Source organism: Arvicola amphibius, chromosome 1, assembly GCF_903992535.2.
Source record: "Arvicola amphibius chromosome 1, mArvAmp1.2, whole genome shotgun sequence".
Taxonomy (NCBI): Eukaryota; Metazoa; Chordata; class Mammalia; order Rodentia; family Cricetidae; genus Arvicola; species Arvicola amphibius.
In genome coordinates, this window is record NC_052047.1 from 166,772,399 (window position 1) to 166,797,628 (window position 25,230).

General features: G+C 46.1%; 1 protein-coding gene across 1 annotated transcript in view; it reads left to right on the forward strand.

The window, feature by feature from the left end:
- Dmrt1 (doublesex and mab-3 related transcription factor 1) overlaps positions 1-25,230 on the forward strand; it is a 94,002-nt gene that overhangs the window by 25,520 nt on the left and 43,252 nt on the right. Inside the window, exon 3 of the mRNA XM_038312584.1 lies at positions 16,657-16,940. Coding sequence (XP_038168512.1) covers positions 16,657-16,940 — 284 coding nt within the window. The remainder of the gene's footprint in view (positions 1-16,656; positions 16,941-25,230) is intronic.

Genomic DNA, 25,230 nt, shown 5'->3' on the forward strand with positions numbered 1-25,230 from the left:
AGGATTAAGGGCATGTGCCACCACCTCCCGGCCATACTTTTTTATTTATTTTTCTTTCCTTATCATTTAGTATTTATACTATTATATGAACCACCAATCAGTAGAGAACATTCATGTGCAAAGTTTGATATGACCATTTCATTCTTTTTTGTATACAACCAGGAGTAGAATTGGTGGCTCACACGGTGTTTCTTTCTTTTGAGGCATCTAGACTGTTCTACAAACCATTTTACATCTCCAGAGCAATGCAAGCAGAGGGCTCCTATTTCTTATCTTTAACAGCATGCCAGTGCATGGGGCTTGAGTTTGAGGCCAGTCTGGACTACATAGTAAGGTTGTCTCCAAACAAATGAACAACAAAATCCCCAGCATTTGTATTTATCCCTTGGGTTATATTGTCCTGTTGGACGGGAGACAGTGTCTCACAGTGGCCTTGATTTGTGCTTTGCTGGTGGTTGACGATGTGCACAGTCTTTCCATGTGCCTATTGTCCAGGTGTGTATCTTTGGAGAAATGGTGATTCAGGGCAGGTGGCACTACTCAGTGGGTAAGAGTGCTCTGCTTCCAAGCCTGGGGACCTGAGTTCAATCCTCAGGATCCGCATGGTGGAAGGAGAGAATCAACTTCTAAAAGTTCTCTGTCTCTCACACGTGTTCAGTAGTGTGCTCTTCCACACATTCAGTGAGGGAATGAATGAATGATGTAAGTAGATTCTTAAAAATGGCTCTTGGAATCCCTTTCCCTTTTTAACTTGGGCTGTTTTGTCTTCTCATTGTTGAGTTTCTGAGTACGTTCCACAGGCCCTCAGGTAGGGACAGGCTGTCTGTGGGAAGAATGGCCCCAGGTTCTGTGCTGTGTGCTTTAGCACAAGCTCACCCACTGTAGCAGACGGAGTAGGCAAAATAAAGGAAGTGGTGAGTGCACAGGTTCAGCTGTGGGGACCACGGAAGGGTAGGTGAGAGTCTCCAGGGGTCCTTACTGAGTGGAGGACTGGCTTTGATGCCTTCAAAAATACCGTCCTTTTAGAGAGACCCGAAGGGAAGGGAGAGGCTAGCACTCCACAGCTGGGAACAAGGGCGGGGTGTGTGTGTGTGTGTGTGTGTATGTTACACAAGAGAGTAAGTTTGCCCTGTGGTGCTTTCCTGAAGGTAAGTCATTAAGGAGAAAGAAAGAAGTGGATGTATTTGTCAGTGCAGTGGAAAGTGCCGGAAAGCTTTAAAGGAGGCAGACTGTTCTTATATAGACAATATGGTGGTCACAGTGTGTGTGTGTGTGCATGTGCGTGTGTGTGCGTGCGTGCGTGTGTGCATGCGTGTATTGGGGGGGAAGGGAGAGAGAGAGAGGCGGGGGAGTAAGTAAAGAAACCAGTTCAGAACGCAGCCCTACTGGTGACAGTTTTATGTTGGAGTGACACTATCTTAGACACTGCCTCTCTCTGACTTTTGATCCTGTCCGATGAATGGACAGGTAAAGTAGTCAGCAATCTCCCAGTTTTAAGATTCTGTATCCACCTCTAATCCCAGCACCTGAGAGGTAGAGGTAGAAGAATTACAAGTTCAGGATCATTCTGGGTGGTGTAGTTGCTAATTCAAACCCAGCTTGAGCTACATTAAAATTGTCCAAAAAATTGAAGAGTATTAAAATATATATTATATATAAATATATATCCCTTGATATAATATATACATATATACTATACCAGCCTGAACTGCATGAAATACACATACACGTGTGTGTGTGTGTGTGTGTGTAGTCCTGTTTTAATTACTCAGACTTGTTTTTCTTGTTGAAATTTTCTAAGTTTTGATTAGTGTATAGGGGCACCAGGATTATTTGAGTTCTCAAAAAAATGTGAGCCCTATTTCTAGTTGAGACATTAAAGATGGATTGATCCATTTTTATATTCAGACATGATTAGTTCTTGTTTTGTTTGCTCTTCCGCTCATTTTTGCAGCACTTTTTGGCGTCTTTATATGGGGAAGGGTGTGCACATGCGTGTGTCGTGTGAGTGTGTGTGTATGTGCTTGAGTGGTAGAGTTAAACCCAGGGCCTCACACATTCTAGGCAATCACTATCACTGAGCTTTGTCTGGAACCCTCTAAGTCCTTTTTAGATTACTTACAAACTGAATGTAGAGTGTGTGCGACTTATCCAGTTTCCATCTCTGAACATAGAAAATCACATGTTCCTTTTAACTTGGCGATTTCATACATGGTCTCCTTAACGGTGCACACACCTCTAAGGAGTCTGTGTAGACTCTAGCAGAGCAGAGTTCCCCCTTTACAAGTGTTGCTGTGTTCATTCTTAGTTGATAATTTTCTCATACATTATGAACACATTAAAAAAAACTTTCGAAGCTGTCTCTGTCTTTACTTTCTTTCCTGGGAATTTTAATCACCTTAAAATATTTATTTCTCTGAGACAGTCTCACTTGGTAGCCCTGGCTAACCTGGATCTTGCTATGTTGACCAAGTTCCCCTCAGACTCAAGTGCTTGAATTAAAGAGATAATGGTATAATAAAGGGTTAAAGGTATAATCCAGCTATCGTGTTTTTATTTTATAGTCATTACTAACATCCAGCACCAAATTTTTAAACCTCTACTCATAGGCCTCTGGGCTGTTTGTCCAAATCATGACCCTTGTCTTATTGTTCATTAAGGAAAGAAACACTGTGTTCTCCTGTCTTCCAGCAAGTATTTCTTCTGCTTAGAATAAGCCAGTGTTGTTTCTTATCCTATGGGGACTGAAGCTTCAGTCTCCCAGGACAGTTTAGGGGTTGGCGATGATACCAAAGTGCTGCCCACAGGCTTACAAGACTGTGCCATCGGATAGGTGCCCCTTCTTGCCAGTGCCTGACGTCCTCATTCGATACCGGTTGTGGCCACTGAGTGACTCCTGGTACTTTTGTGATATGGAATTTTCCAAGGCGTGTTAGGTTTCTGGTGATCCTGAGGGGCAAAGTCTTTATAACCAATCTCTAGATGGGAAGGTAAGTTCCCACGTGCAGCAGATGACTGGGCGGCCAATGGCATAGCTTTTTTCATGTTACTGGTTTCTTCGGTGCCATAGCAGCTTATTAGACAGGCCCAGTATAACTTGGGGTAATCTCATTCAGTTTCTAACTTATTTCTATTAAAATTTGGCAGACTTTTCCATTAAGGAAAGGCCAGGGCTAGCTAGCTAGAAGTCTATATCCCAGTGGAAAAGCACCTTCCTGAGAATGAGGAAGCTGTGGGCTCCGACAAAAGAAAAGGAAAGAGTAACATACTTTTATCTGAGTGTGGTGACACGTCTTTTGCTGTCATAGATACTTGGGAGGCTGAAGCAGGAGGATCGTAGAATCTAGGAGTTCAAGACCAGCTTAGAGAACTGCTGTACCCTGTCTTATGGCAAAATGAAAGGCTGGGGGCGGGCTGGTAAGATGGTTCAGCAAGTAAAGAACCCAGTGCATAAGACTACATCTCCCTCGCTCGCTCCCTCCCTCCCTCCCTCCCTCCCTCCCTCCCCCCCCCACATGATAATACATGTTTTAAATAAAATAACAACAGCAACAGAGGTTGGGGATGTAGGCTAGCATCTGGAACCCAGAGTTAAATCCTCAGCGTTGGGGTGGAGGGAGGGAAAAACATCTGTAGAAAAGCGAACAATAAACTGGCTGTGATGAGGCATATTTATAATCCCAGCACCAGAGCTGAGGCAGGAGGCTGAGAGGTTAAGGCTAGCCTAGGAGTGTGTGTGTGTGTGTGTGTGTGTGTGTGTGTGTGTACACGTGTGTACATGTGTTCTAAGTTTCCAGAGTCTGTTCTACTCTCCTTTGCTGGAAAATAGTCAGTTCTGCCATTATTTAGTAAAAGCACAGCCTGTGATGCCAATGAAAACAATGGTAATATGGTGCCACACCGATTGGCTAAGCTATGTCACCTGTCTCTATGGAAATTGGTGTCCCAGCCCCTAGGGTGGCATTTTCACAAGTGCCCTCTATACCTCAGTGGTTGACAGTTTTATGCTGGAGCAGGTAGCTTTAAAGACATAGAACCTGGCACCAAGCCACCATACACAGTTCAGGGTAACTTACGCACCGTGTTTGTGAACAGCACCCTGCAGCTGTGTCTGCTGCAGCAGAGACAAATGAGGCCAGCACTGGAAGGGATTGCTTTAAGGATGGACCAGAAGATCCCAACTGCAGGCTTTGGAGCAGTGACTAGCAGCCTGAGGCCAAATTCTGACCCTTGGTCCCTGCTTTACTCAGTGTTTCTTAGCGAAAAGATGACCGTGACTGTAACGGTCTTGTCGCAGCATCTTGAGACTCTTGGCCTCTGTGAATCAAACCTCCAGTCTGAGTGCTAATAGGAGTCATCCAGTCTCTCCCAGATGACAGATTCCCCGCCAGCCATCAGCAGGGTTCACAGGCCATACTCGCCATGGCTCTCATGCTTTCCTGTGTAGCATAGAGGACAATTGCCAGGTCTCCTACCGGGGTTCCTCAGCTGTGGTGCCACTGCCAGTTACCTGAGCCCTGTGTGTCTCTAGATCTGCCACTTGCATTTCTAGATGGATAAAACGGCTTGTAGGGCCTTCCTTGCAGCTAAGTCTGTAAACGTCGTCGCTAAGGCTAACTCTCTGTGTTTTATATGATGTCAAACTCTCACTTGAGGGGAATTTTATTCCGAAGGAAGGGGGAAGTGAAATCCTTTAGGGAACCCATACAGAATCCCAGTTTGCTTATCCCCAGCAGTTTACACTCCTTAGGGCTGTTTCTGAACACTGGTAGCATAGAGGTCTGTCTTCCATGCATAGGGAACATTGAAACTTCCAGAGAAGGTATTAGCAGAGGAGAAGAAATACCAAGGAATGGCCAGGCATTTGGCTTCCATGGCTTCAGCTCACAACCCTGCCCTCTGTCCTCTCCTGGCTAATATTGAACAGTTGTGTAAATGTAAGGGGATGTGGCACTGGATGGCCGTTAGCATAGAGTGGGGAACCCTGATGGCTCCTTGGCCTTGAGAGGGAGGGAGGGGAGGTATGGGTGGAGGGGAGGGGAGGGAAGGGGGAGAAGGAGGGGAGAGAAGGGGGAGAAGGAGGGGAGGGAGGGGGGAGGAGGAGGGAAGGAGATGGAAATTTTTAAATATAAAAAAAAAAGAAAAAAAAAAGAAAAAAAAATAAAATAGCCTAAAAATAAAAAAAAAAATCACTTAAATCCCCAAGTCTCATTTTCATCACTGATTGGACCATGATTTTGTCTCCTACGCTGTGTAACTGGGGAGCATGCCTGCTCACTCTCAATTTTAAAGTTTCTCTCTCTATGATCTGCTCTAGCCTACCTTTTCCCAGTCCCGGTATTTAAAGAGCATGATAGACTTGTGGAACTCCGAAAAGATTAGAAGGATTAGGAGCTGTGGCCTGCTGGAGGAAGTGTGTCACTGGGGGTGGGTGGGCTTTGAGGTTTTCCAAAGCCCACACCTGGCCCCGTGCGTTTCTTGGCCTGCTGCGGACTGAGATGTAGCTCTCACTTGGGCATCAGGTGTGCTGCCGGGCTCCCTGCCGTGATGACAGTGGCTGAAACTGTAAGCAAGCCCTCAGTTAAATGCTTTCTTTTCTGAGTTGCCTTGGTCGTGGTGTCTTTTCAGCAGCAATAGCACAGCGGCTAAGACATAATTAAACACAAAATAAAAGGACAGGGAGTAGAGAGGGCTTGAGATAATTTCCTGTTTGGGCCATCAACTCCCCCATAATGGAGAGTTGGTTATGTTTTATTTTCTTTTTATTTGAGGGGAGGTAAAGACTGTGGAGGTGAGGAAAAGTACACTGGGGTGATATTTGAAACAGTCGAGGCTGTGGTCCAGCGTGCTTGTAATGTGCACCCATCCTCTCATGTGGGCTTAGAGTGTAGCATTACGGTCCCAAAGGTCAAACGCTTCCTTCCCAAATTTGGGAAGATGAAATGGTTTGCTGTGCCAGCGCGCAAAGCCTGGAGGTCACAGACTATGCTAGGAGAAATAATTATGTGCTGTAATGGGCAATTACTGATAATGGCCTTCCAGGGTGGCAGAAAATACACAACCCCACCTTCCTGGCTGGAACGAACATTGAATAGCACATTAACTTTATAGCGAGCGCAAAGTTCGGCCCTGAAACTGCAGCCCCCACCCCCACTCCCATATAAATAAAATTCCGTCTCCGGGAAAGTGCTGTAGCAGCAGCATTTAAGTCAGAAGCAGAGAGGAAGGGGTGGGGCGGGGGGGGGGCGCAGGATTTGGGGAAGGGAAGGAATGGTGAGCTGCGCCCCTCTTCGTTGAATCTGTCACTCAGTCGCGGTCGTCCCTGTTCCCAAGAGTGCACAGAGAGTGGGTTGCTGCTCTCCTGGCACCAGATTTATGTTTGCCATTTAAAATAGCCCTGTCATGACTGCCTTGTGGGAGAAGCAGATTGTTCCCGCGCTTCCTGATTATGGCTTTAGGGAGTGGTATCACACTGACTGCATTCAAGGCTACCATCTGACCTCTGAGAAGGCCAGGAAAAGAGGTCTGTGCTCCGTTCCAAGTTAGGTTGCCTTTGGGAAGCCCTGCAGGTGCAAACCAGTCTCCTATGGCGCCCTAATGAGGAGCACTCCGGACAAGGACTTCGGCGGGAGTTGTCTGCTGGCTTTCTGGCTGCGTGACGGAGAATGCTATAACTGTACTGTGGGCAAGATAACAGTAATAGCGTTTTCAGAACTCTTGCTGTGGGCTGGAGCCTGCATATTGATATGTAAGGTATAGGTTCTGGGGTGTGAAACAAGTTACTTGCGTGATGGAGAGGTGGCAGGAGATTCTGGATCTGTTTCAGCAGTTTGACTCAGAGTGGGTGCTCTCGCCCTGAGGTTCATTGCCTTGCCATCTATAGCTGTTACAGTGTGAGGCTAGAGGTGACTCATTGGGATTTCATTGCTTAGAGAGCCACCTCATAATTGGACACTGGCCTCCAATTACTGGAAAAAGAAATGTCTAGAAGACAGAAGTTTTCAAACATTTCAGTTGCAGAACCCTTTAGCAATCTTAAAGATTGTTGAGGGTCTCGAGAACCTTTGTTTGTACGGGTCATATCTGTTGATACCATACAAAGACTGAAGTTGAGACATTTTAAAGTATCTTTTAAAATTAGAGTAAGTATCCTAGTTAGCTTTCTGTTACTGCAACAGAGCACTCTGAGTCAGGGTTACTATCGCTGTGATGAAACTCCATGACCAAAGCATTGGGGAGGAGAGGATTTATTTGGCTTATACTTCTGTATCCCTATTCAGCATTGATGGAAGTCAGGACAGGAACTAAAACAGGGAAGGAAACTGGAGGCGGGAGCTGATGCAGAGACAATGTGGGGGAGCTGCTTACTGTCTTGCTTATCATAACTTGCTCAGCCTGTTTCCTTGTAGAACCAGGACCACCAGTCCAGGGGTGTCCTCACCCACAGTGGCCAGGGTCTTCCAACACTAAGAAGCACTAATTAAGAAAATACCCTACAGGCTTGCCTGTAGCCTAGTCTTGGAGGCAATTTTCTTATTTGAGGTCCTGTCCTCTCAGATGACTTTAGCTTGTGTCAAGTTTATGTAAACTAGCTAGCACAGTGACTAAAAGCAACTCGGGGAGGAAAGGGTTTATTGAGCTTACATGTTCCCATAATGGTTCATCAGTTAGAGATATCAGCAGGCGCTCAGGAAGGAACTGAAGCAAAGGCCACGGATGGATACTGTTTATGGGCTGGCTCCCCGTGAAGTGCTCAGCCTGCTTTCTTAACACTGCTCAGAACAACCAGACCTGGGGTGGCATTTCCTTTAGTGGACTGGGCCCTCCCACATCAATCATTAATCAAGACAACGCCCCCCCCACAGACTTGCCTAAAGCAAGTCTGATGGTGGTAGCCCCTCAATTGAGTTTCTCCCTTTCCAGCTGACTCTATCTTGTATCAAGAAGACAACAAAGAAAACAAAACCCAACAATGACACAGCCCATGAATTGCTAGCATAACGAAAGTATTTTAATGAAAAATATCTGCAGAAATTAAAAATGAGAGCATTTACATACATGTCCCAGACTTCCTTTCTGTCTGGTTAAGAGGGTGCAGTCAGGTTTGCATAGCTGTTACTGCGGGCTGTTGCTTTGACTGAAACAGTGAAAAAAAAAACTCAGCATCACAAAGATGAATCGCCCAAAGAGAGAGCCTTTTCAGATAGCTGGGACTATTCTTGACCCATACTTGACAAATTGTCATTTTCTTGCTTATAAGAGACTGGGTTTCACTGTGTGGCTCAAGTTAGTCTAGAACTCACTGTGTAGCCAAGATGCCTCAAACTGGTAATCCTCCTGCCTCAGTTTCCTGAGCTCTGTGATTACATGTGTACCTATACAGCACCACTCTGCCTTAGTCTGTGCCCTTCATTATTCCCATTTTTCCCCTCCCTGCCCTGTGGAGTCTTGAGTTGAACAAAAGCTATGTGATACAATATGAAGTAAAATTCAGATTTTTCTCTCCTTCCTGTTATGGAGGGGCCTTCTGCTTCCTGTTATGGAGGGGCCTTCTGCTTCACTTCAGATCTCCTTTGGAGACCAGCCTTATGTCACCTATATAACAGAACTTTTTCCCGATGACGAGCATGGCAAGCCAACATCCTGACCCACCATTCCATAACAAGTTGTGGAGTTTCAAAGATACCTTGGTTACCTTGGTGACCATCAAAGTAATTGTCATCGGTTCTGAGCAAGGGTCAGGTGTCCCTGGGGTTTCACAGCTAACAGTGTACTGAATTTGGAACACAAGCAAAGTCTAATGTTGCCTGGAAAGGGTCCAACCCATTTGCATCAGTTGCTTGCTCCACAGATCAAAGTTGAGCACAAAGCATGGTTAAGAGGCACTAACTCAATTAGCTCCCTGTAATCCTCAGCCATCCTCTCTGAGACATTACATTTCCATAATTTTGAAACTCTTTGATGAAGCTTCATTGCCTCTCTCTACAACTGGTGACCTCAGTGAGCCTTATTTAATCTGCTCAGACCTACCTAGGGCCAAAGGTGAACACGGTCTGATCTCCCCCGATGCACCTTCTGGCTCCCTGGGTCAGAGTAGCCCCAGGTTGGCTGTAGTTGTTGTCTCTCCATCTACTATACCTGTCTGTTGGGGGAGTTCCTGGCTGGGAAAACCATCTGAAAAGGTGGTAAGGTTGGTCTGTAAGGTTGACCAGTGGAGCTGTTTTACTCTATGATCTTCAGGCAGGTTTTATTTATTAAAATACAAATCAGATATCACTACAGACAGCTACATCACCAAGGCCCACCCAGAACTCAGGACAGTTTATAAAACTTGGAACCTGGAGCACGGTGCACAGCCGTCAGGCAGCTCAATAGGTTGAAGGATCTCTTTTCTAGGTGCCTCAGTTGGCCTGAGCCTCTTCCATGCAGCTCAGATTGTCTACGAGTCTTCTTTTCAGCTCAGCTCCGGCTTACTCTGTGAGGGAGGCATCTAGTGAATCTGCTTAATTTCAGAGACTTCCTGAAGCTGTTGTTTACCTTCCTGCTTAAGGAGATTTCCTGTAGAATGTTTCACTCTGAGGAAACTGATAAACAACAAGCCTCTCTGTTTAGCCTCCTTCATGGCTTGTATTACTCCATCGTTCCTCAGTGTGGAATCTGATTAATGGGAATGCCTTGCAGAGAATGATTTTTTTTAAAAAAAAAAAAAATAGGCAGCTACATTGTCTTCTCGTTCTAGTGAGGAAAACGCCAGCTTCACCCTCTAGATCCACAGAATGCCATATTCAAAGGACAGTGTTAAGCAAACAGGGACCTCCTAGTTCTGAGTTCATATTAGTTGGTGAAGGGTAATCTTATGTTTCAGATTTACTCATATATACTGGTGAAGGTTTTTCCTGACTGGCAACACATAGTAGCATAAAAGTCTACAAAGTATGGGATTACAGATATAAAAAGAGAGACTCCTCTTTTCGTTGTGAATCGAGTACTACAGTTGGCAATGGGAGGTTTGTTTTCCTTTGTGGTCCTTCTCTTCCTTCACATGCCAAAGTGGGTATGGTTCCAAGTTTGAATATAGAGGATGCAGAGAGCGGGCAATATTGGGAATCATGACGGGAGAGAAGAGAGGGAAAAGCCTGCACCCACCTTAAAATGAATGACTGGTTAACTACTATTAATATGCTGCAGGCCCGAAGACCAGCATCTAACACTCCAAGATCAATAAGGGTGTTTATCATGTATGGGTATTGATCTCTCATGAAGGAGCGAATCATATTTCACGTTGCATATGTTAGTACCAGAAAAACAGTAACAGGACTGTGCAGGCTTATCGGAGAATGAGATGTTCCAAAGGTGCTGTGTGGGGGCCTTAGAGTGGCAGGTGGTGGCCTGCAAGCCCTAGGCCTGCAGATGGACGTGTGGAGACTAGGAGCTCAGAGTGGATGCGATAGTACCCACTTCTCTGCCTTCTGCTACTCTTCTAGCTGGATCTAGTCCTGCTGGGATTCCATGCACATTAAGACTATATTCCAGGGGCTGGAGAGATGGCTCAGTGGTTAAGAGCATTGCCTGCTCTTCCAAAGGTCCAGAGTTCAATTCCCAGCAACCACATGGTGGCTCACAACCATCTGCAATGAGGTCTGGTGCCCTCTTCTGGCCTTCAGGCATACACACAGACAGAATATTGTATACATAATAAATAAATAAATAAAAAGACTATATGCCAGCGGTCACAACACTCGAGACATCAGATCTGCTGGATGGGGTGTGGTGTTCCTGTAATCATAGCACTTAGAAATTGAGACACAAGGATCACAGATTTGTACCTAGGCTAGGTTACACAAGGAGGCCTTCACTGAAAAAACAAACATGAGTGTTTGGTTAAAGTGCAAGGCCCTGGGCTCAGTCCCCAGCAGTGGGGAGAAAGAACTAACTTTCTGTTACTGTTTGCGTCATGACCGAGAACCACTGAGTTGATGATTTCATAAAGGGGGTCACTGGGTAAGAAAAGCATCACCTTTACTTGGGCTTGATGCCATGGACTAATCCCTTATTGATAACATTAAACAGTACTGGCCAGTTTTCAATCCAGAAAGACACAGAGTGGCGTCTAGCTTCAGATTTCTCAACGCAACCATTAAGATATGTCTTTTGCAATCTATGCCTCTGGTCTTTGTATCAGTGGTATTGTCTGTGGAGCGTAAAGGACCCTGACATGATGTCTTGGGGTTTCCATTGTTGTGAAGGGACAGCACAAGCATGGACACTCTTATAAAGAAAAACATTTGATTGGGGCTGGCTTATGTTTAAAGGGTTATTCCAGTATTGTCATGGCGGGAAGCATGACAGCATGCAGACAGATGTGGTGCTGCAGAGGTAGCTTAGAGTTCTGCACCTGGATCGGCAGCAGGAAGAGAGAGTGACACTGGGCCTGGCTTGAGCATCTGAGACCTCAGAGCCCACCCCTAGTGATGTGTTTCCTCCGCACCTACTCCAACAAGGCCACACCTCCCAATAGTGCCCCTCCCTGTGCACCTGTAGGGGTCATTTTCATTCACACCACCTCACCTGATACACGAGGCTTGGAGACTGACTGGCTGGAGGAATTCCAGCCAGGGAATGTGAGTGCGTGTGTCCTCAGTAAGGTTTACAAAGGCAGCTTTCCATTCTTACTGTTTTTCTCCCTTGATTCAGAATGAAGCTTTTTCTTATTTGTATGTGAAAAACAACTTGATGAAAGTTATGCGTGTATACATAGGTGTGTGTACACACATAGAAATTTTGATTTGTTTTTTGGCTATCTTGAGTTGGAATTTTTTTAATTACCTTTTTGAAGGCAGGCTTTCACCAAGTAGACCTGGCTGGCCTCGAGCTCAGAGAGAGCCGTCTGTCTGTGCCTCCCTAGTGCTGGGATTAGAGGTGTCCACTGCTGTGCTTGAGTTGGAAATCTTAATTTGAGGGTTTTCACTACTTACTGGGATACTTAGCTTGGCCTACTTAGATGACCTCTCTGTGTTGGGGAGAACACCCTTTGCTACCCATGGGGACTTTGCCATGACTGTGGCTGTCGTAGGCAGGAAAGGCATAGTGGCCATAGGTGTGTACTATAATGATTTCTTAGGCTGGAGTACCTACAGCATGAGATCTTAGCACTGTGCAGGCTTGGAAGGGAAACCGATGGCTTTCCTGGTCCTGAGCTGGCGAGTATCAAGGGTGTACATTACTTCCTTCAGGAGACTTAGAAACCATCAGAGCAAGCTTCCTTTGGTGGTCTCAGCATCATTTTCTCCTTCTTCTGATGACCCTCCATGCTACCCTTGCCTGCCAGGCGTATTTATGTGGTCACTGCTCCTGGAACATTCTTTTCTCTCTGTGACTTCATTTTAGCCTCCTTGTGAGTGTTCTCTACCTCCCTAAGTCATTTCCATCTCAGCTCCTCCCTCTAGAATCCTGGATAAACCTTTCAGCCCAGTCACGTGGAGAATGTGCATACTATTGATGTGTCACGGAAATCTTAAAACACAAAAATAAAGGCTGAGCGTATCACCCAGTGGTAAAACACCTTACACGTGCAAGGCTCTGGGCTCCACTTCTAGTACTTAAGACTGTGTGTTAGTCTATCATCTCTCAATCTGTAAAAGAATAAAATGAAAATTAAACAACTGTGTTGCTGTGGTTTGAACCCCGTGTAACACTAAGTGTTCTGGGTGATGCTATTGCAACTGATTGAGATCTTGCTAAAGCATTGGAACTGATAGGTGACTCCTTGGGTGCTGATTTTTGCCAGCTCTGGGGTTTTTCATATAGCAACAGCATGTTCATTAAAGCTGGGAGCCGTGAAACTGTGTTCCACATTGACCAAGTTTCAGTTGGGAACATTGAAATAGAGAATTCTGACCTGGAGGAGGTGTTCCTTCCTGGTGCGGTGCCTGCTTAAGTATGTGCTAAGGCCCTGGTTCAGTCTCTGGCAACACACACACACCAACACACACACACACACACAGAGAGAGAGAGAGAGGGGTGGGGGAGAGAGAGAGAGACCATAAAAAACTGATGGTTTAATAGAGATTTAAAAAACCCTCTTAGGGCATTTAGTCATTTTGTGTGTAATATTTGGGGGGGCATGTACTGTTGAAAGCTCACACGGTTTCAATATTCACATCTTGTTGGGAGACTGAACTTTCCCAACATACACCTCAACTTGCCATTAAAGCTCAGAATAACTTGAAAAAAACAAAACAAAACAAAATTGGAATATGGGGAAATGATGGCATCATTAACTGTCAAGTAGCCTTAGCAAAGCTCAGTATGACTTGACCTGACCTAACATTTTAAATCTGAGGTTTACTGTTCTGTTTATTGGCGCTATTTTCTTGTTACCTTGAGCGTTATTGCCACCGTTATTTTGTTCCTCCGCAAACTGTGGCTTTGATGAGAGGAGCTCAGAGATGACAAAGTGTGCTGAGCCTCCGTCTTAGACACCTGATGCCTTCGGCTGACCTTCCTTCCTTCCTTCCTTCCTTCCTTCCTTCCTTCCTTCCTTCCTTCCTTCCTTCCCCCCTTCCCTCCCCCCCCCCCCCCCCTCCCCCCCCCCCCCCCCCCCTCCCCTCCCCTCCCTCCCCTCCCCTCTTCCCTCTCCCCTCCCCTCCCTTCCTCTCCCCTCCCTTCCCCTCCCCCTCCCCTCCCCCCTCCCCTCCCCTCTTCTCTTCTCTTCTTTTTTTGCCTGCTACCCTGTCTTGTTTTCTTTAGTAAGGACATGACTTTTGAGGCCCAGGCCCTAAGGTATCTCCAGATTCCCACCACAGGAGCAGTTTAAGTATTTAACATGCCTTCCGTCAGGGTCTGAGATTGCTTGGGAAATGACCCACCAATACTTAGGCTGGGTGTTCAACTATTCATCTATCCCTTTCATGTTTCATGTTTCAGATGTCTGCATGATTTGTCATTTTCAAAAAGTTTACGTTGCTTTTGTAAGCAGATAGAGAATAAAGGACCCAACACTGAAAGCAAAAGGATTAGCTACCAACAATGACCGCCTATGCCAGTGAATTGTTTTTACCGTTTTCCATGTGTGTATGTGAGAGGCTCCATGTAGTTATGTGCACCGTTCGTGTTCTTGGTATCTACAGAAGGCAGAAGAGGGCATTGATCCCCGGGAGTTGGAGTTGCAGGCAGTTGTAAGATGCTGTGTGGGTTCTGAGAACTGAACTTAGATCCTATACAAGAGCAGCAAGTGCTCTTAACTCATGAGCCTTCTCTCCAGCCCCCAACATTGTTGTTTTATGTAAGAAAATAGTGCGGAGGAGAGAAGAAAGAAAAGAAACAGACTGTGGCTTGCCAGTGCAGTTGCGGGAGCCAGTGGTGGTTGGATTTGGATCTTCTCACGCAAAGGAGGTTGCAGTTTTTACAATAAGGCTGTACGGAGGCTTCAGTTATAGGCTTGCTCCTTGAGTGCACACAGCCTCCCTTGTGTGTTTTCTCTTCCTCCTCTACACATTGATCCAGGACCCCCCCCCCCCCCCCCCCCCCAGTGCTTTTGAACCACGCATCGTGCTGGGAATTTCTCTGGGAGCCTCTTCTTCACTTCTTGATATATTGGACCCTTCTTTGCCACAACTATGAAGTAGCAAGAGCTTGTGGTTCTCGGAGCTTCAGTTTTTGCCTTGTATTTTAAGTATACGACTTAAAAACTACTGCTACTGCTCTCTTTAGTTAAAAACGCTTGCTGCTCTGGGTCTGGTATTATGCTAGGCACAGGGGGACGCGTGGCATGATCCCTTGCAGGATCATCTGGCTGTTGACAGCCATCCTGTGTCTCGCTTGCTTGCTTGCTTGCTTGCTTGCTTGCTTGCTTGTTCTAAGCTACTTAGCAGGTCAGAAGCCCTGGCTTCCTTCGCACAACAGAAAACCCCAGAGACAGTCTTCATCTTGACCGGCTCCAGATTTGTGCGGTTTCTGAGCATGGATTGACACTACAGTGGGACCCTCTGCCGTCTCTGTCACCTTTGCTTCTGTGGAGCTGCACCTGCTTTCCTCAGTGCCTGCCTTAGCTCCACCCCATTGCTGGGTAGTGATTCCAGGTCTCAGCTGCCAGTCTCTGTGGCTCCCAGGAAGTCTCGAGTTTCTTACCTTCACTTAGCTGTGTACCTCATGCCCAGTGTCTGGATTAACCAGGACATGCTCCTCCCTCCCTCTACCACAGCCAGACCCCTGCTCTTCACCCCTTTCTCTTCAGTCCTGATGTCCCATCCTCCTCCAGCTCTTTCTGTTTTCATGCCCCACATTTGGGGCCTAATGTGGTCTCTGTCTGAAATTGTGTTGCTTCTTAGTTGGTCTTTCTCATCTCCTTCACTTTTCCCAAGAATTTTCATCAGGTGGAACTCCGTCCACTAACTCAGAAATCTTCATTGTTTCCTACTACATCCCATCTTGAAATTGGATAAAGGCTTCCCAGCGTGCCTTCCAGCCCAGTCTGTCCCTGCTTTTATTCTGTTCTTCTGCCTGATGTCTTTCCGGTCACTCCATCTTCTGTCTTTATCTCTTTGCCCATGTTCTTTTCTCTCATTTCCCACCTTCTATTTTACTTACCTCCCCCACCCCATCTCTCTGCTAGGCCTTGAACTCTGAGCCTCACCTCAGCTCTCTCCTTCCTTTTTCAGGGTGTGGCACAAAGGTTGAATTTGTCTCTAAACTGCAAGTTAAATCTTCCCTTCCTCTGACTTTCCATAGTAGTTTATGGGTGCTGCAGTTACATTGGTGGCCGTATGATCGGAAATCCCATTGCTGCTTTCGCCCTATGCTGCAGGCTCCCTGTAGGTAGTACAGGGGATACTCCTGCCGCTTCAGGGGCTGACTCATCTCTTAGAGCATTGTGTGAGTGGATGTCCATTGGACCGAGGCCAGAGGCGTGAGGTCCAGTCTCTCATTTGGACAGGATACAATGGAAACCCTCCTCCATTTCAGCTGAAGAATCGGCAGCTATAGTTTGTCACGCGAATCTCGAGATTCTTGGCGGATCCTGATGAATGTGACGGGCTGACTAATTACCCTTTGGGGGATAAACAGAGTCTCTTCTCAATTATGGGAAAAAGCTTTATTGCAACACAGCATTGATTTGGCTGGTCCACCAAAGTTCAAGTAGTGCTAACAGTACTTTTGCAGAGCAAGTTGGTCTATTCCAGGCCCATACTCTGGTCCCTACTAAAGAATAGAGTATCCACCATGGAAGGACATAAAGGAAACGGTATGTGCTCAAACCCAGCCCCTTACTGAGTTCCTGGATGACAGTAGTTTATCACATGGTAGGAATTCGTAGACAGGTTAACTGGATTTGATCTCCAGTTTCGTGACATTTAGGTAGGGGTATGTGAGGTACGTAAGGCTTTATGTCACTTAATCCACCTCTAAAGTAATTTGGTATTCTTAATAAAAATAACATGGCCAAGGGTCTTTCAGCTGTGCCACCAGCAGGAAGCCAGCCTTGGATCCCTCCTCTTGGGGCTGAAGCGGCAGTGGATGACTGCTCTATTGCATGGCCAGGTTCTTTGCTCAGCTTGAAGGAAATCGTTCAGGCATAGCTAAGGTTTAGAGGACAAGGTTTGTGAACCCCCCTACGCTAAATCTTACACTGTCTTTTTTTTCTCCTTTCTGTTTCAGAGGGGCGCATGGTCATCCAGGATATTCCTGCTGTCACCAGCAGAGGGCATGTGGAGAACGCACCGGACCTGGTGTCAGACCCCGCCTACTACAGCAGCTTCTACCAGCCACCTCTGTTTCCTTACTACAACAACCTGTACAACTACCCTCAGTACTCCATGGCCCTGTCTGCCGAGTCCTCCTCTGGGGAGGTGGGAAATCCCCTTGGGGGATCTCCTGTGAAGAACAGCCTGCGGAGTCTGCCAGCACCTTACGTGCCCGCGCAGACTGGAAACCAGTGGCAGGTATGACCCAGAGAACGGGATATGTGAAGCACACATGTATGTAAGCTGTCTACGCATGCACGCATGTGCCATACACATGACCCAGAGTTAATGGGATATGCGAAACACATATGCACGTAAAATGCACATGCATGCACACGTGTGCCATGCACACGCCCAGATCAGCACCCAGATCAGCATTATTGAGTATGGAAAGCACATTGGTTTTTCTTTCCATATGTTGATAATGTCATTTAACTCCAGAGTTTGACTGCAGGGACTTGGAAGGGAGTATGCATGCATCTGGGCTCCTTTTCAGTTTTAGCTTTCCTCACATTGTTGTTTTGCAGAAATACCCAGTTGGCCAGCATTAGATGTTTCCGTGGTCCCACCTCCTCCAGTCTTCCCCATTTGGGGGCAGCTTAGACTATATTGGGTGCAGCATCCTGGGTGGAAGTCCCTCTCTCCGCAAATCTTTACCCTAGGAGAGAAAGGATAATGATGGATGTGTTTGCACGGCATAAATTTTGAAAGGGAATTCCGTTGTGTTGCGATGGCTCCGTAACATACGTGGGTGTTTTTTAGAAATGGATATCAGTCTTTCAGAGTGTGCGTGTGTGCGCGCGCACACATGTGCACACGCTCGCGTGCTCACACAAACATACATGTATTATTAAAATAATGTGCAGCCAAGCTTTCAACAGTGGAGAAAAACAGTGTTTTGCCTCATTGGGGAAAAAGCTTTCCCTGGAGTGGTTCTGTTTCTAAGGGTGAAGCTATTTCCATCAGGTCATTCATCGTGTTAGCACCAGAAGCACTCCGAGGCTAGATTACGGTGTGGACTAACATTCTAGGAGTGTGTAGCTGAGAGGTTAGACCCACACCACCAGGCCACAGAAAAGGCTGTACTTCTGCAAAAACTGTGCTCATCATAGCTGTGTTAACATGCCGAGGCTTTCTCAGCAAGGGTTTGGTTGCATTTCAGTTTAATATACATCTAGGAGTTAGCGTAAATCTTGGATGCCCTCTTTGCCCTTTATTTTTTTAGCTTTATTGAGGTGTAATTGACAAGTTGGATGCATTCATACTGTACAGTGTGGTGTCCTGACGTGTGTGTTGCTTATTGCAGTTGGGTTAATGAAGGCACCACCTGTGTGTGTGCTTGCATTCACCTGAGAGTCAGTCTGTACTTTTCAGCTATGAAGCATTAGTGATTATAGCTACCACATTGTGCATTCAACTTCCAGAACTTAAAAATTGAAAGTAAAAACTTTGATGTATGTCTCTCCACTTCTCTAACCCCAAGCCTCTGGAAGTCAGCATTGCAAATTTCTGTTTCCTAGAGTTAAGGGAGTTTTGTTTGAATGGTCTTTAACTTTCTTAAGCTTAATCCAATTCTAAAACGTTATGACCTGACATTTTCCTCTAACCAAGTCTGTTTCATTCACCCCCCCCCTTTGAAGTAAGGGAATTATTAATACTCAAGTCATCCCACTTTGGAGATTCTCTTGCTATACTCAGGGATCTGACTAGTCCCGTGAACTACAGATTTCTCTTTAAGTTTTCTGTACGCTTTACATTTTTGTGTGTGCATGTATGCATGCATTTTTGCATATGTATGAGCAGGTACACATACACATAGCGTGTGTGCGGGCGGAAGCCAGAGGTTGATCTTGGGTGTCTTTCTCAAACACTCCACACCTTATCCAGCGAGGAAGGGTCTCTCTCTTGAATGCATGTATTTGGCTAGTGTTATCAGCTGTTTTGCTTTTGGGATTTCCTGTCTCTGCTCTTCTGTGAGGGGGCTATGGGGAGGCCACTATGCCTGCCTAACATTTTTTACATGGGTCTCCGAGATCTGCTCCTCCTGCTTATATGGTCATCACTTGTATTGTTTCCTCAGCCTGACATTGCGTTTTTTGGAGGGAGACTTAAAACCTGTGGGTATTAGAATTGAGAGGTATTGTGAGGATAATGGGGAGTCTGGTGGACTTCCAGCTGGACCTCTTCAGACCTTTCTAGCATGGTAGATTTTATGGTTCGGGTAAGGTTTGCAGTTGGCTTCTGTTGACAGCTCTATTCCTGTGGGGAGAAAGAAACATCTTAAAAAGTTTAAACAAGCCAGGACCTGGTGATGCACTCCTTTAACCCCAGCGTTCAGGGCAGAGGTAGGCAGATCTCCCTGTTCAAGCCTAGTCTGGTCTACAGAGCAAGTTCCAGGACAGCTAGGGCTACACAGAGAAACACTGTCTTGTAAAACAAACAAACAAACAAAAAAGATTTAAACAAAGCAGACCTTCTTGCTGGTCCAGTGAGATCTTGGGATATCAGTTGCTACTGGCCCATCTGGCTTTTCTGTTTCTAGCCTTTGGTAATAGGGTAGTTGGGTGGGTCTGTGAACTTGATAGGTTAATTGATAAGGCCTGCGGAAAGACAGCTATCTCCATTTGCACCTTAATCACGTCCTCTAAATTCACGGTCTCTTCCTTTTGTCAGAAACCCTGTGACAGCTGTTAGTTCCTGACACAAAACGTAGCCCTGCCTCTCATTTCTGCCAAGGACCAGCAAAGTCACGTGTGAGGTCTTAGTTCAACTGGAGACGGGGTCACTCACCAGAAGCATCTTGCTGGGGCCTGGCAGGTCCCTCCTGTTGTGCCCTAGGTGACACTCTTCCCCTCATGCAGAAGGCGGAAGGAATCTGCTGTGAGAAGCTTCACTTAGACACACGTACAAGCCAACCAGAATGGGAGGGGAAATTGGCAAACTTCCTCAGTCCTGAGAGAGAGGGGGGGAGGGAGGGAGGGGAGAGAGAGGAGAGAGAGGAGAGAGAAGTTTGGTAGTACCTTCCCACAAACCACTAGACCAGAAAGAGACATCATTGTCCCAGCCCCAGGAGATACACTAAGTATCATCTCATGTGATTTTGTTTCCTCGGAGGCCCTTATTTAAGTCTTTCTGCAAGATGTTCTCAATGATGTATTCTCATGTAACAAGCTACTCTGGAGCAATAGGTCCTTCTGTCCTGCTGCAGCAGATGTTCTCAATAATACAAGCACAAAAACTGTCATTTATTGAGCAATTCGTTGTAGTTGGTTTTTTTTTAACTCTTTGGAGGCCCACCACCCAGCTCCCAAATAAATACATGGAGGAGACTCAGTCTTACTTATGAATGCCTGGCCTTAGCTTGGCTTGTTTCTAGCCAGCTTTTCTTAAATTAATCTGTTTCTCTTCTATGTTTTGCCTCTGGGCTTTTTTTTTTTTTACTTTTTTTTTTATTCTATATGCCTTTCTTCCTTTCTTACTCTGGTTGGGTGGCTGGGTAACTGGGTGGCTGTGTGGCTAGCCGGCTGGCCCCTGGCATCCTCTCCTCCTCTTCTCCTAGCTTTCCTCTCTGGAGCCTAGGTTGCTCCTCCTATTTATTCTCCTTGCCTACAAGCCCCACCCATTTCTCTTTCCTTCCTTGCTGTTGGCCATTCAGCTGTTCATTAAACCAGTCTGGTGTACAGGCAGAGTAACACAACTTTGCAGAATAAAAATAAATGCAACAAAAAGAATGCAATACATCTTTGCATCATTAAACAAATATTCCACAGCATTAATGAATGTAACCCATCTTAAACTAATATTCTACAACGGTTAGTCCTTCCTACTTTTCAGGGGAGGAATGATACTGTCCTTTCTAACGGTGAGGGCATCAAGATTAAGAGAGGAATGACTTTCCCAAGGTCCCCACAGCCACCAAGAGAAAGAGCCAGGGTTTGAACCTGACTTTGAAGTGTTTGTCAGGAGTGTCTGACCATCACTGGGTCTGCAGCAAACTCAGGACAGCAGAATTGGCTTGCAGGAGTCATTGTGAGTGGGGATCCTGGGCACACCTGTGAGTACACTGTCTCAGCAGTCAGCCTCAGCTGTGGGGTGGATCCCCTACGAAACGCTCAGGCCCTTCTTTGCTTAGGGCTTAGAGTTGTTGCCTAAGCCCTGTGTTTCCTGTTGAAGATCTTCTCGGAACTCTCTTCTGTGTTCCTTCACCCATGCAGGTCAGAAACAAGCACAACTGTCTTGAGGAGAGCTGAGGTGTGGGTGTTTGAGGTGAGCGAGGGTAGCACTCTCGTGAATTCCTGAAAGACCTAGTCCCGCCGGTCACTGTCTGAAATAAGCTACATCTCACTAATTTGAAGTTCCTTTTGGAATCTGCATAACAGTTTTCTGTGAATGTGATGGTAAATGAGGCACAAGGAGGGGCATTCTCAGTGTATGTGTAACAGAGTGATCCTAAGAGATTGAAGAAAGGGACGGCAGATTCCTCTTAAGCCTGACATAACCACATCATAGAGGTGGGGGTGACTCACACTGTAACCAGAAGGGATTTTTATTGTTTATTGTTTGTTTGTTAGTTTTTGAGACAAGACATCACTACGTAACCCTGTGTAGCCTGAAACTTTCTGTGTAGACCAGGTGGCCTTGAACTCGGAAAGATTCTCTTGTTTCTGCCTCTGGAGTACTGGAATCAAAGGTGTGCACCACCATGCCTGGCCCCAGAGTTGTCTTTGTAGCTAGCAGAGATGGTTCAGTGTTTAAAGTGCTTATTTTGCAAAGGTTTGGATCCCAACACCCGTGTTAAAGCAGAGCAAAACCCAGAAGTGGTGGAACTCCCCTGTAATCCTTTGCAGGATTTGGGGGTGAGTAAGTGGATTCCTGGGGCTTGCTCACCTGCCAGTCTCGCCAGACTGGGTGAGCTCCAGGTTCAATGAGAGACTGTCTCAAAAAATAAGGTAGAGAGTGATAGCGGGGGACCCCAACATTGACCTCCGGCCTCCACATGTATACACATTCGTATCTGTCTCCACATACACACACACGAAAGAAAACAAGCACTCGTAGCTTGCAGAGGTGTTACTACAGGAATCTGGGGTAGATGGGAGAGTGGCTAGCAACTTGATCTTTTTTTTTTTTCCAAGGCAGAGTTTCAGTTAGACAGGACTGTATTTACTCTATAAGTCTAAGTGGTCCTCAAATTTGTGACTCTCCCTTGTGCTCAGATCACAGCTTCACCTTCTTTGTTTCCGGAAGATGTGTGGAGCCTGCTCTTTGAATGTCACTTTGCTTCTTCGAGGGGCAGTTTCCCAGAAGCTGGCTGGTTGGGGTTCTCTTGTGACTGTTTCCCAGTATTCTCTTGTCCTTCCTGAGGTGCCTTTGGCAGCGTGTGAGGGCCTATTCTGTTCTCTGCTGCCTGAGTCCTCAATGACTCAGGCTCTGTCCGAGATCTAGTATGGGAGCCATATTCTTCATGTTGATCTGGACCCAACTTTCCTCCTAACTCCTGGGTGGGTGGAGTCTCCTTTCTATGCTCTGTCCCCTTTCCTTGGTACTTTGAGTGGCATTGCGTGTTGGGGAGCATTGTGGATGTTTTTCAACCAAAGACCTCATTTGGTTGCTAGAAAATAACATATTGTAGCAGAGATCATAATTTTATTTTAAAGATAGACTTTTGAAAAACAAACAGGGCATCCGTTTTTACATCAGAAAAATCCATTGACTCTTTTGTGGAGTTAGACCTTCTACATGCCTAAGTATATTAAACCAAACGAGCCACAGACTGACTCAGCATCTACTAAGTACCAAATCTATTAGGGAGAGGGAGGTGGGGACGCGTGCACACACACACCCACCCACCACACCACACACACACACACACACACACACAGAGAGAGAGAGAGAGAGAGAGAGAGAGAGAGAGAGAGAGAGAGAGAGAGAGAGAGAGAGAGAGAACACTCTTGAATGCTTACTTCCTCTCTAGGTCTCTGGGGACGGCATCCCGAAATCCCAGAGCATGCGCCCCTGTGAACACCACCATGCATGCTGAGAAAGGTTTTAATGGTTTCTGGTCTGTCTCCAGCCTGCAGAGATTTGTGGCCCAATCATAGATTCCTGTCCTGTTGTGAAACAGGAATAACATTTGTGACACTGGAACAAACTCACGATGAATGGCTGCTTCCGCTGACCAGCAGCTCAATTTCGCTTCTGCATTTAATTGCCTGCAAAAGCTGTTTATTGCCTTGTGCACTCCTCCACGGCAACATTATCTCTTAAATAAACATGTTGTACCTGGTTGACAAGGGAGAGGTGCACATCAAGTGAGCAGAAATAAATATGGGAGCACTCAGAGCCCCGCCTGAGATCTCCTTGCAGCTGGTGCTCTTTTGTTGGCTGTTTCCAAACTTGTGCCACCAGACGTCTGGGTTCACGTTCCCACCGCAGTCAGGGCGTGGTCAGATGACAGCCTCAGGGATTGCATTCCTCTGGTGGTTACTTTGGTCTCTGTCTGAGTCATCCCGTGGTAGTGATTGTCCACTGACAGCTATGCATCTCACTGGAATTCATTTATGTGTTAAATAAACATGCACCGGGGACTGCTGCACACTAGGATTGACTGCCAAATGAAGTAGGTAGAAAAGCACAGTAGGGTAACCGCAGTTAACAAGAGTTCATGTATTTTAAAATAGCTAGAAGAGACGTGTTGGCTAGATATGCTGATGATCCTGATATGGCCATTGCACATTGTGTCTGTATATGGAAAAAGCATGAAGAGATGGCGGGGATAGCCTTTATAGCCCTTGGTTTGAATCGAGATGCAGGCGGGAAGGGAAACGAATTCTGGCATATGACACTGGGCATAAAGATGCCTAACGCGGGTGTTCCCGGGATGATGCTCCAGCCCTCTCAGCTTGCTGAGGGCCAGAAGACCAGGCTGGTGTTTTCAAAAGCTGCCTGTGACTGTTTGCCTGCCTCCATATATTCTCTACCCCGCATACCAACAGGCCCTTGGCTTCACACTAACCCCTCTTCTAGTGTAGCTTAGCTCTGGGACAGCCATGTTAATGTATGGTGTAAAGAAGTGACTTTCCAAGCACAGGCTGTGTGGACATAGCCGGACCCCTACCTTCTCTGCCACAGTGCAGTGTCTTTCCCGCAGGAAGTGTGGTTGTGTGAAGGCGCATCTTAGATCCACTCTAGTTCCCAGGAAAAGTTAAAATTAATAATCCTTAAATCATTTAATGTGTGGGTTGTCTGCTTTTATTTATTATCCTTTATATATCAGCCTATTAATATATAACATAAATATACATTACCTCTAATATATTTATCAATATATATATATAATATTAATATATTAACATAAAATATTAATATATATGTATGGATGGAGAAAGACGGAAAGGATCTCTCTCTGTGGCCCTGAGTGTCCTAGAACTCTCTATGTAGACCAGGTTGGCCTTTAACTCACAGAGATATGTCTGCCTCTGCCTCCAGGTGCTGGGATTAAAGGAGTATGTCACTAAGCCTGGTTTTTGTTTATGTTTCAAAGGACAGAGTGTCCCTGTATAACCCAGGCTGCCCTTGAATTTAGATGTCCACCCTCCTGTCTTAGCCTTCTAAGTGTTGGGGTTACAGATATGTAAAAATAGACCTCGCTCTCGGACACTCTTTTTTTTTGGGGGGCAGATACTCTTGAATTTAAAAATGATAATAGCAGGGAGGAGACAGGAGAACGTAAGGCCCTTTTCCCGGGGGGGGGGGGGAAGGTTGGTTCAACCTCCGGGAGGAGCCTGACCAGGTCGTTTCCTCTCAGCTAAGCATCCTTTTTACAGTCTTGCTGTTTATGAGCCGTCTGCCCATCCTGTGGCCCACATGGTCACCAGCAGGTTTGACTTGTCCCACTTCCTTTTCTAGAACCCGTTTCTATTTCTAGAATCCAGTGATCATTTGCCACCGTATCGTCGACTTTCTGTAGCTGTGATAAGACGCCATGTCAAGGCAGCTCAGAAAAGGAAGCTTTTTGATTGGCTTGTGGATCTAGAGGGCTGTAGTCCATGATGGTAGAGCTGAGGCATGGTGTAGGAACAGATGAGAACTCCTGTCTCAAACCACAAGCAGGAGGCAGAGAATAAGAACGACATTGGTCTTTTGGAACCCCAAAGCCTGCTCGTCCCCCTTGACATTCTCCCTCCAGCAAGGCCACCCTCCTAATCCTCCACAAACAGCCACCAACTGGAGACCAAGTATCCAGATGCCCAGGATTTATGGGGGACATCTCATTGGAACCTCCACATCTACTGTCTGATGGTGGTGGACACTGGCTTTTTGTTGTTGTTGCTGTTGTAGAGAAGCTGGCAGCATTAACACGCCATCAAGGGAATTTATAAGAACATGTGCAATTTTAAATATTTTCATGATGAAACCTTTCCTCAGGCAAACAGGTATAGTATCTGTTTTAGGGGTCTTAGAGCTAACCACCGTAATTTGGTTTCTT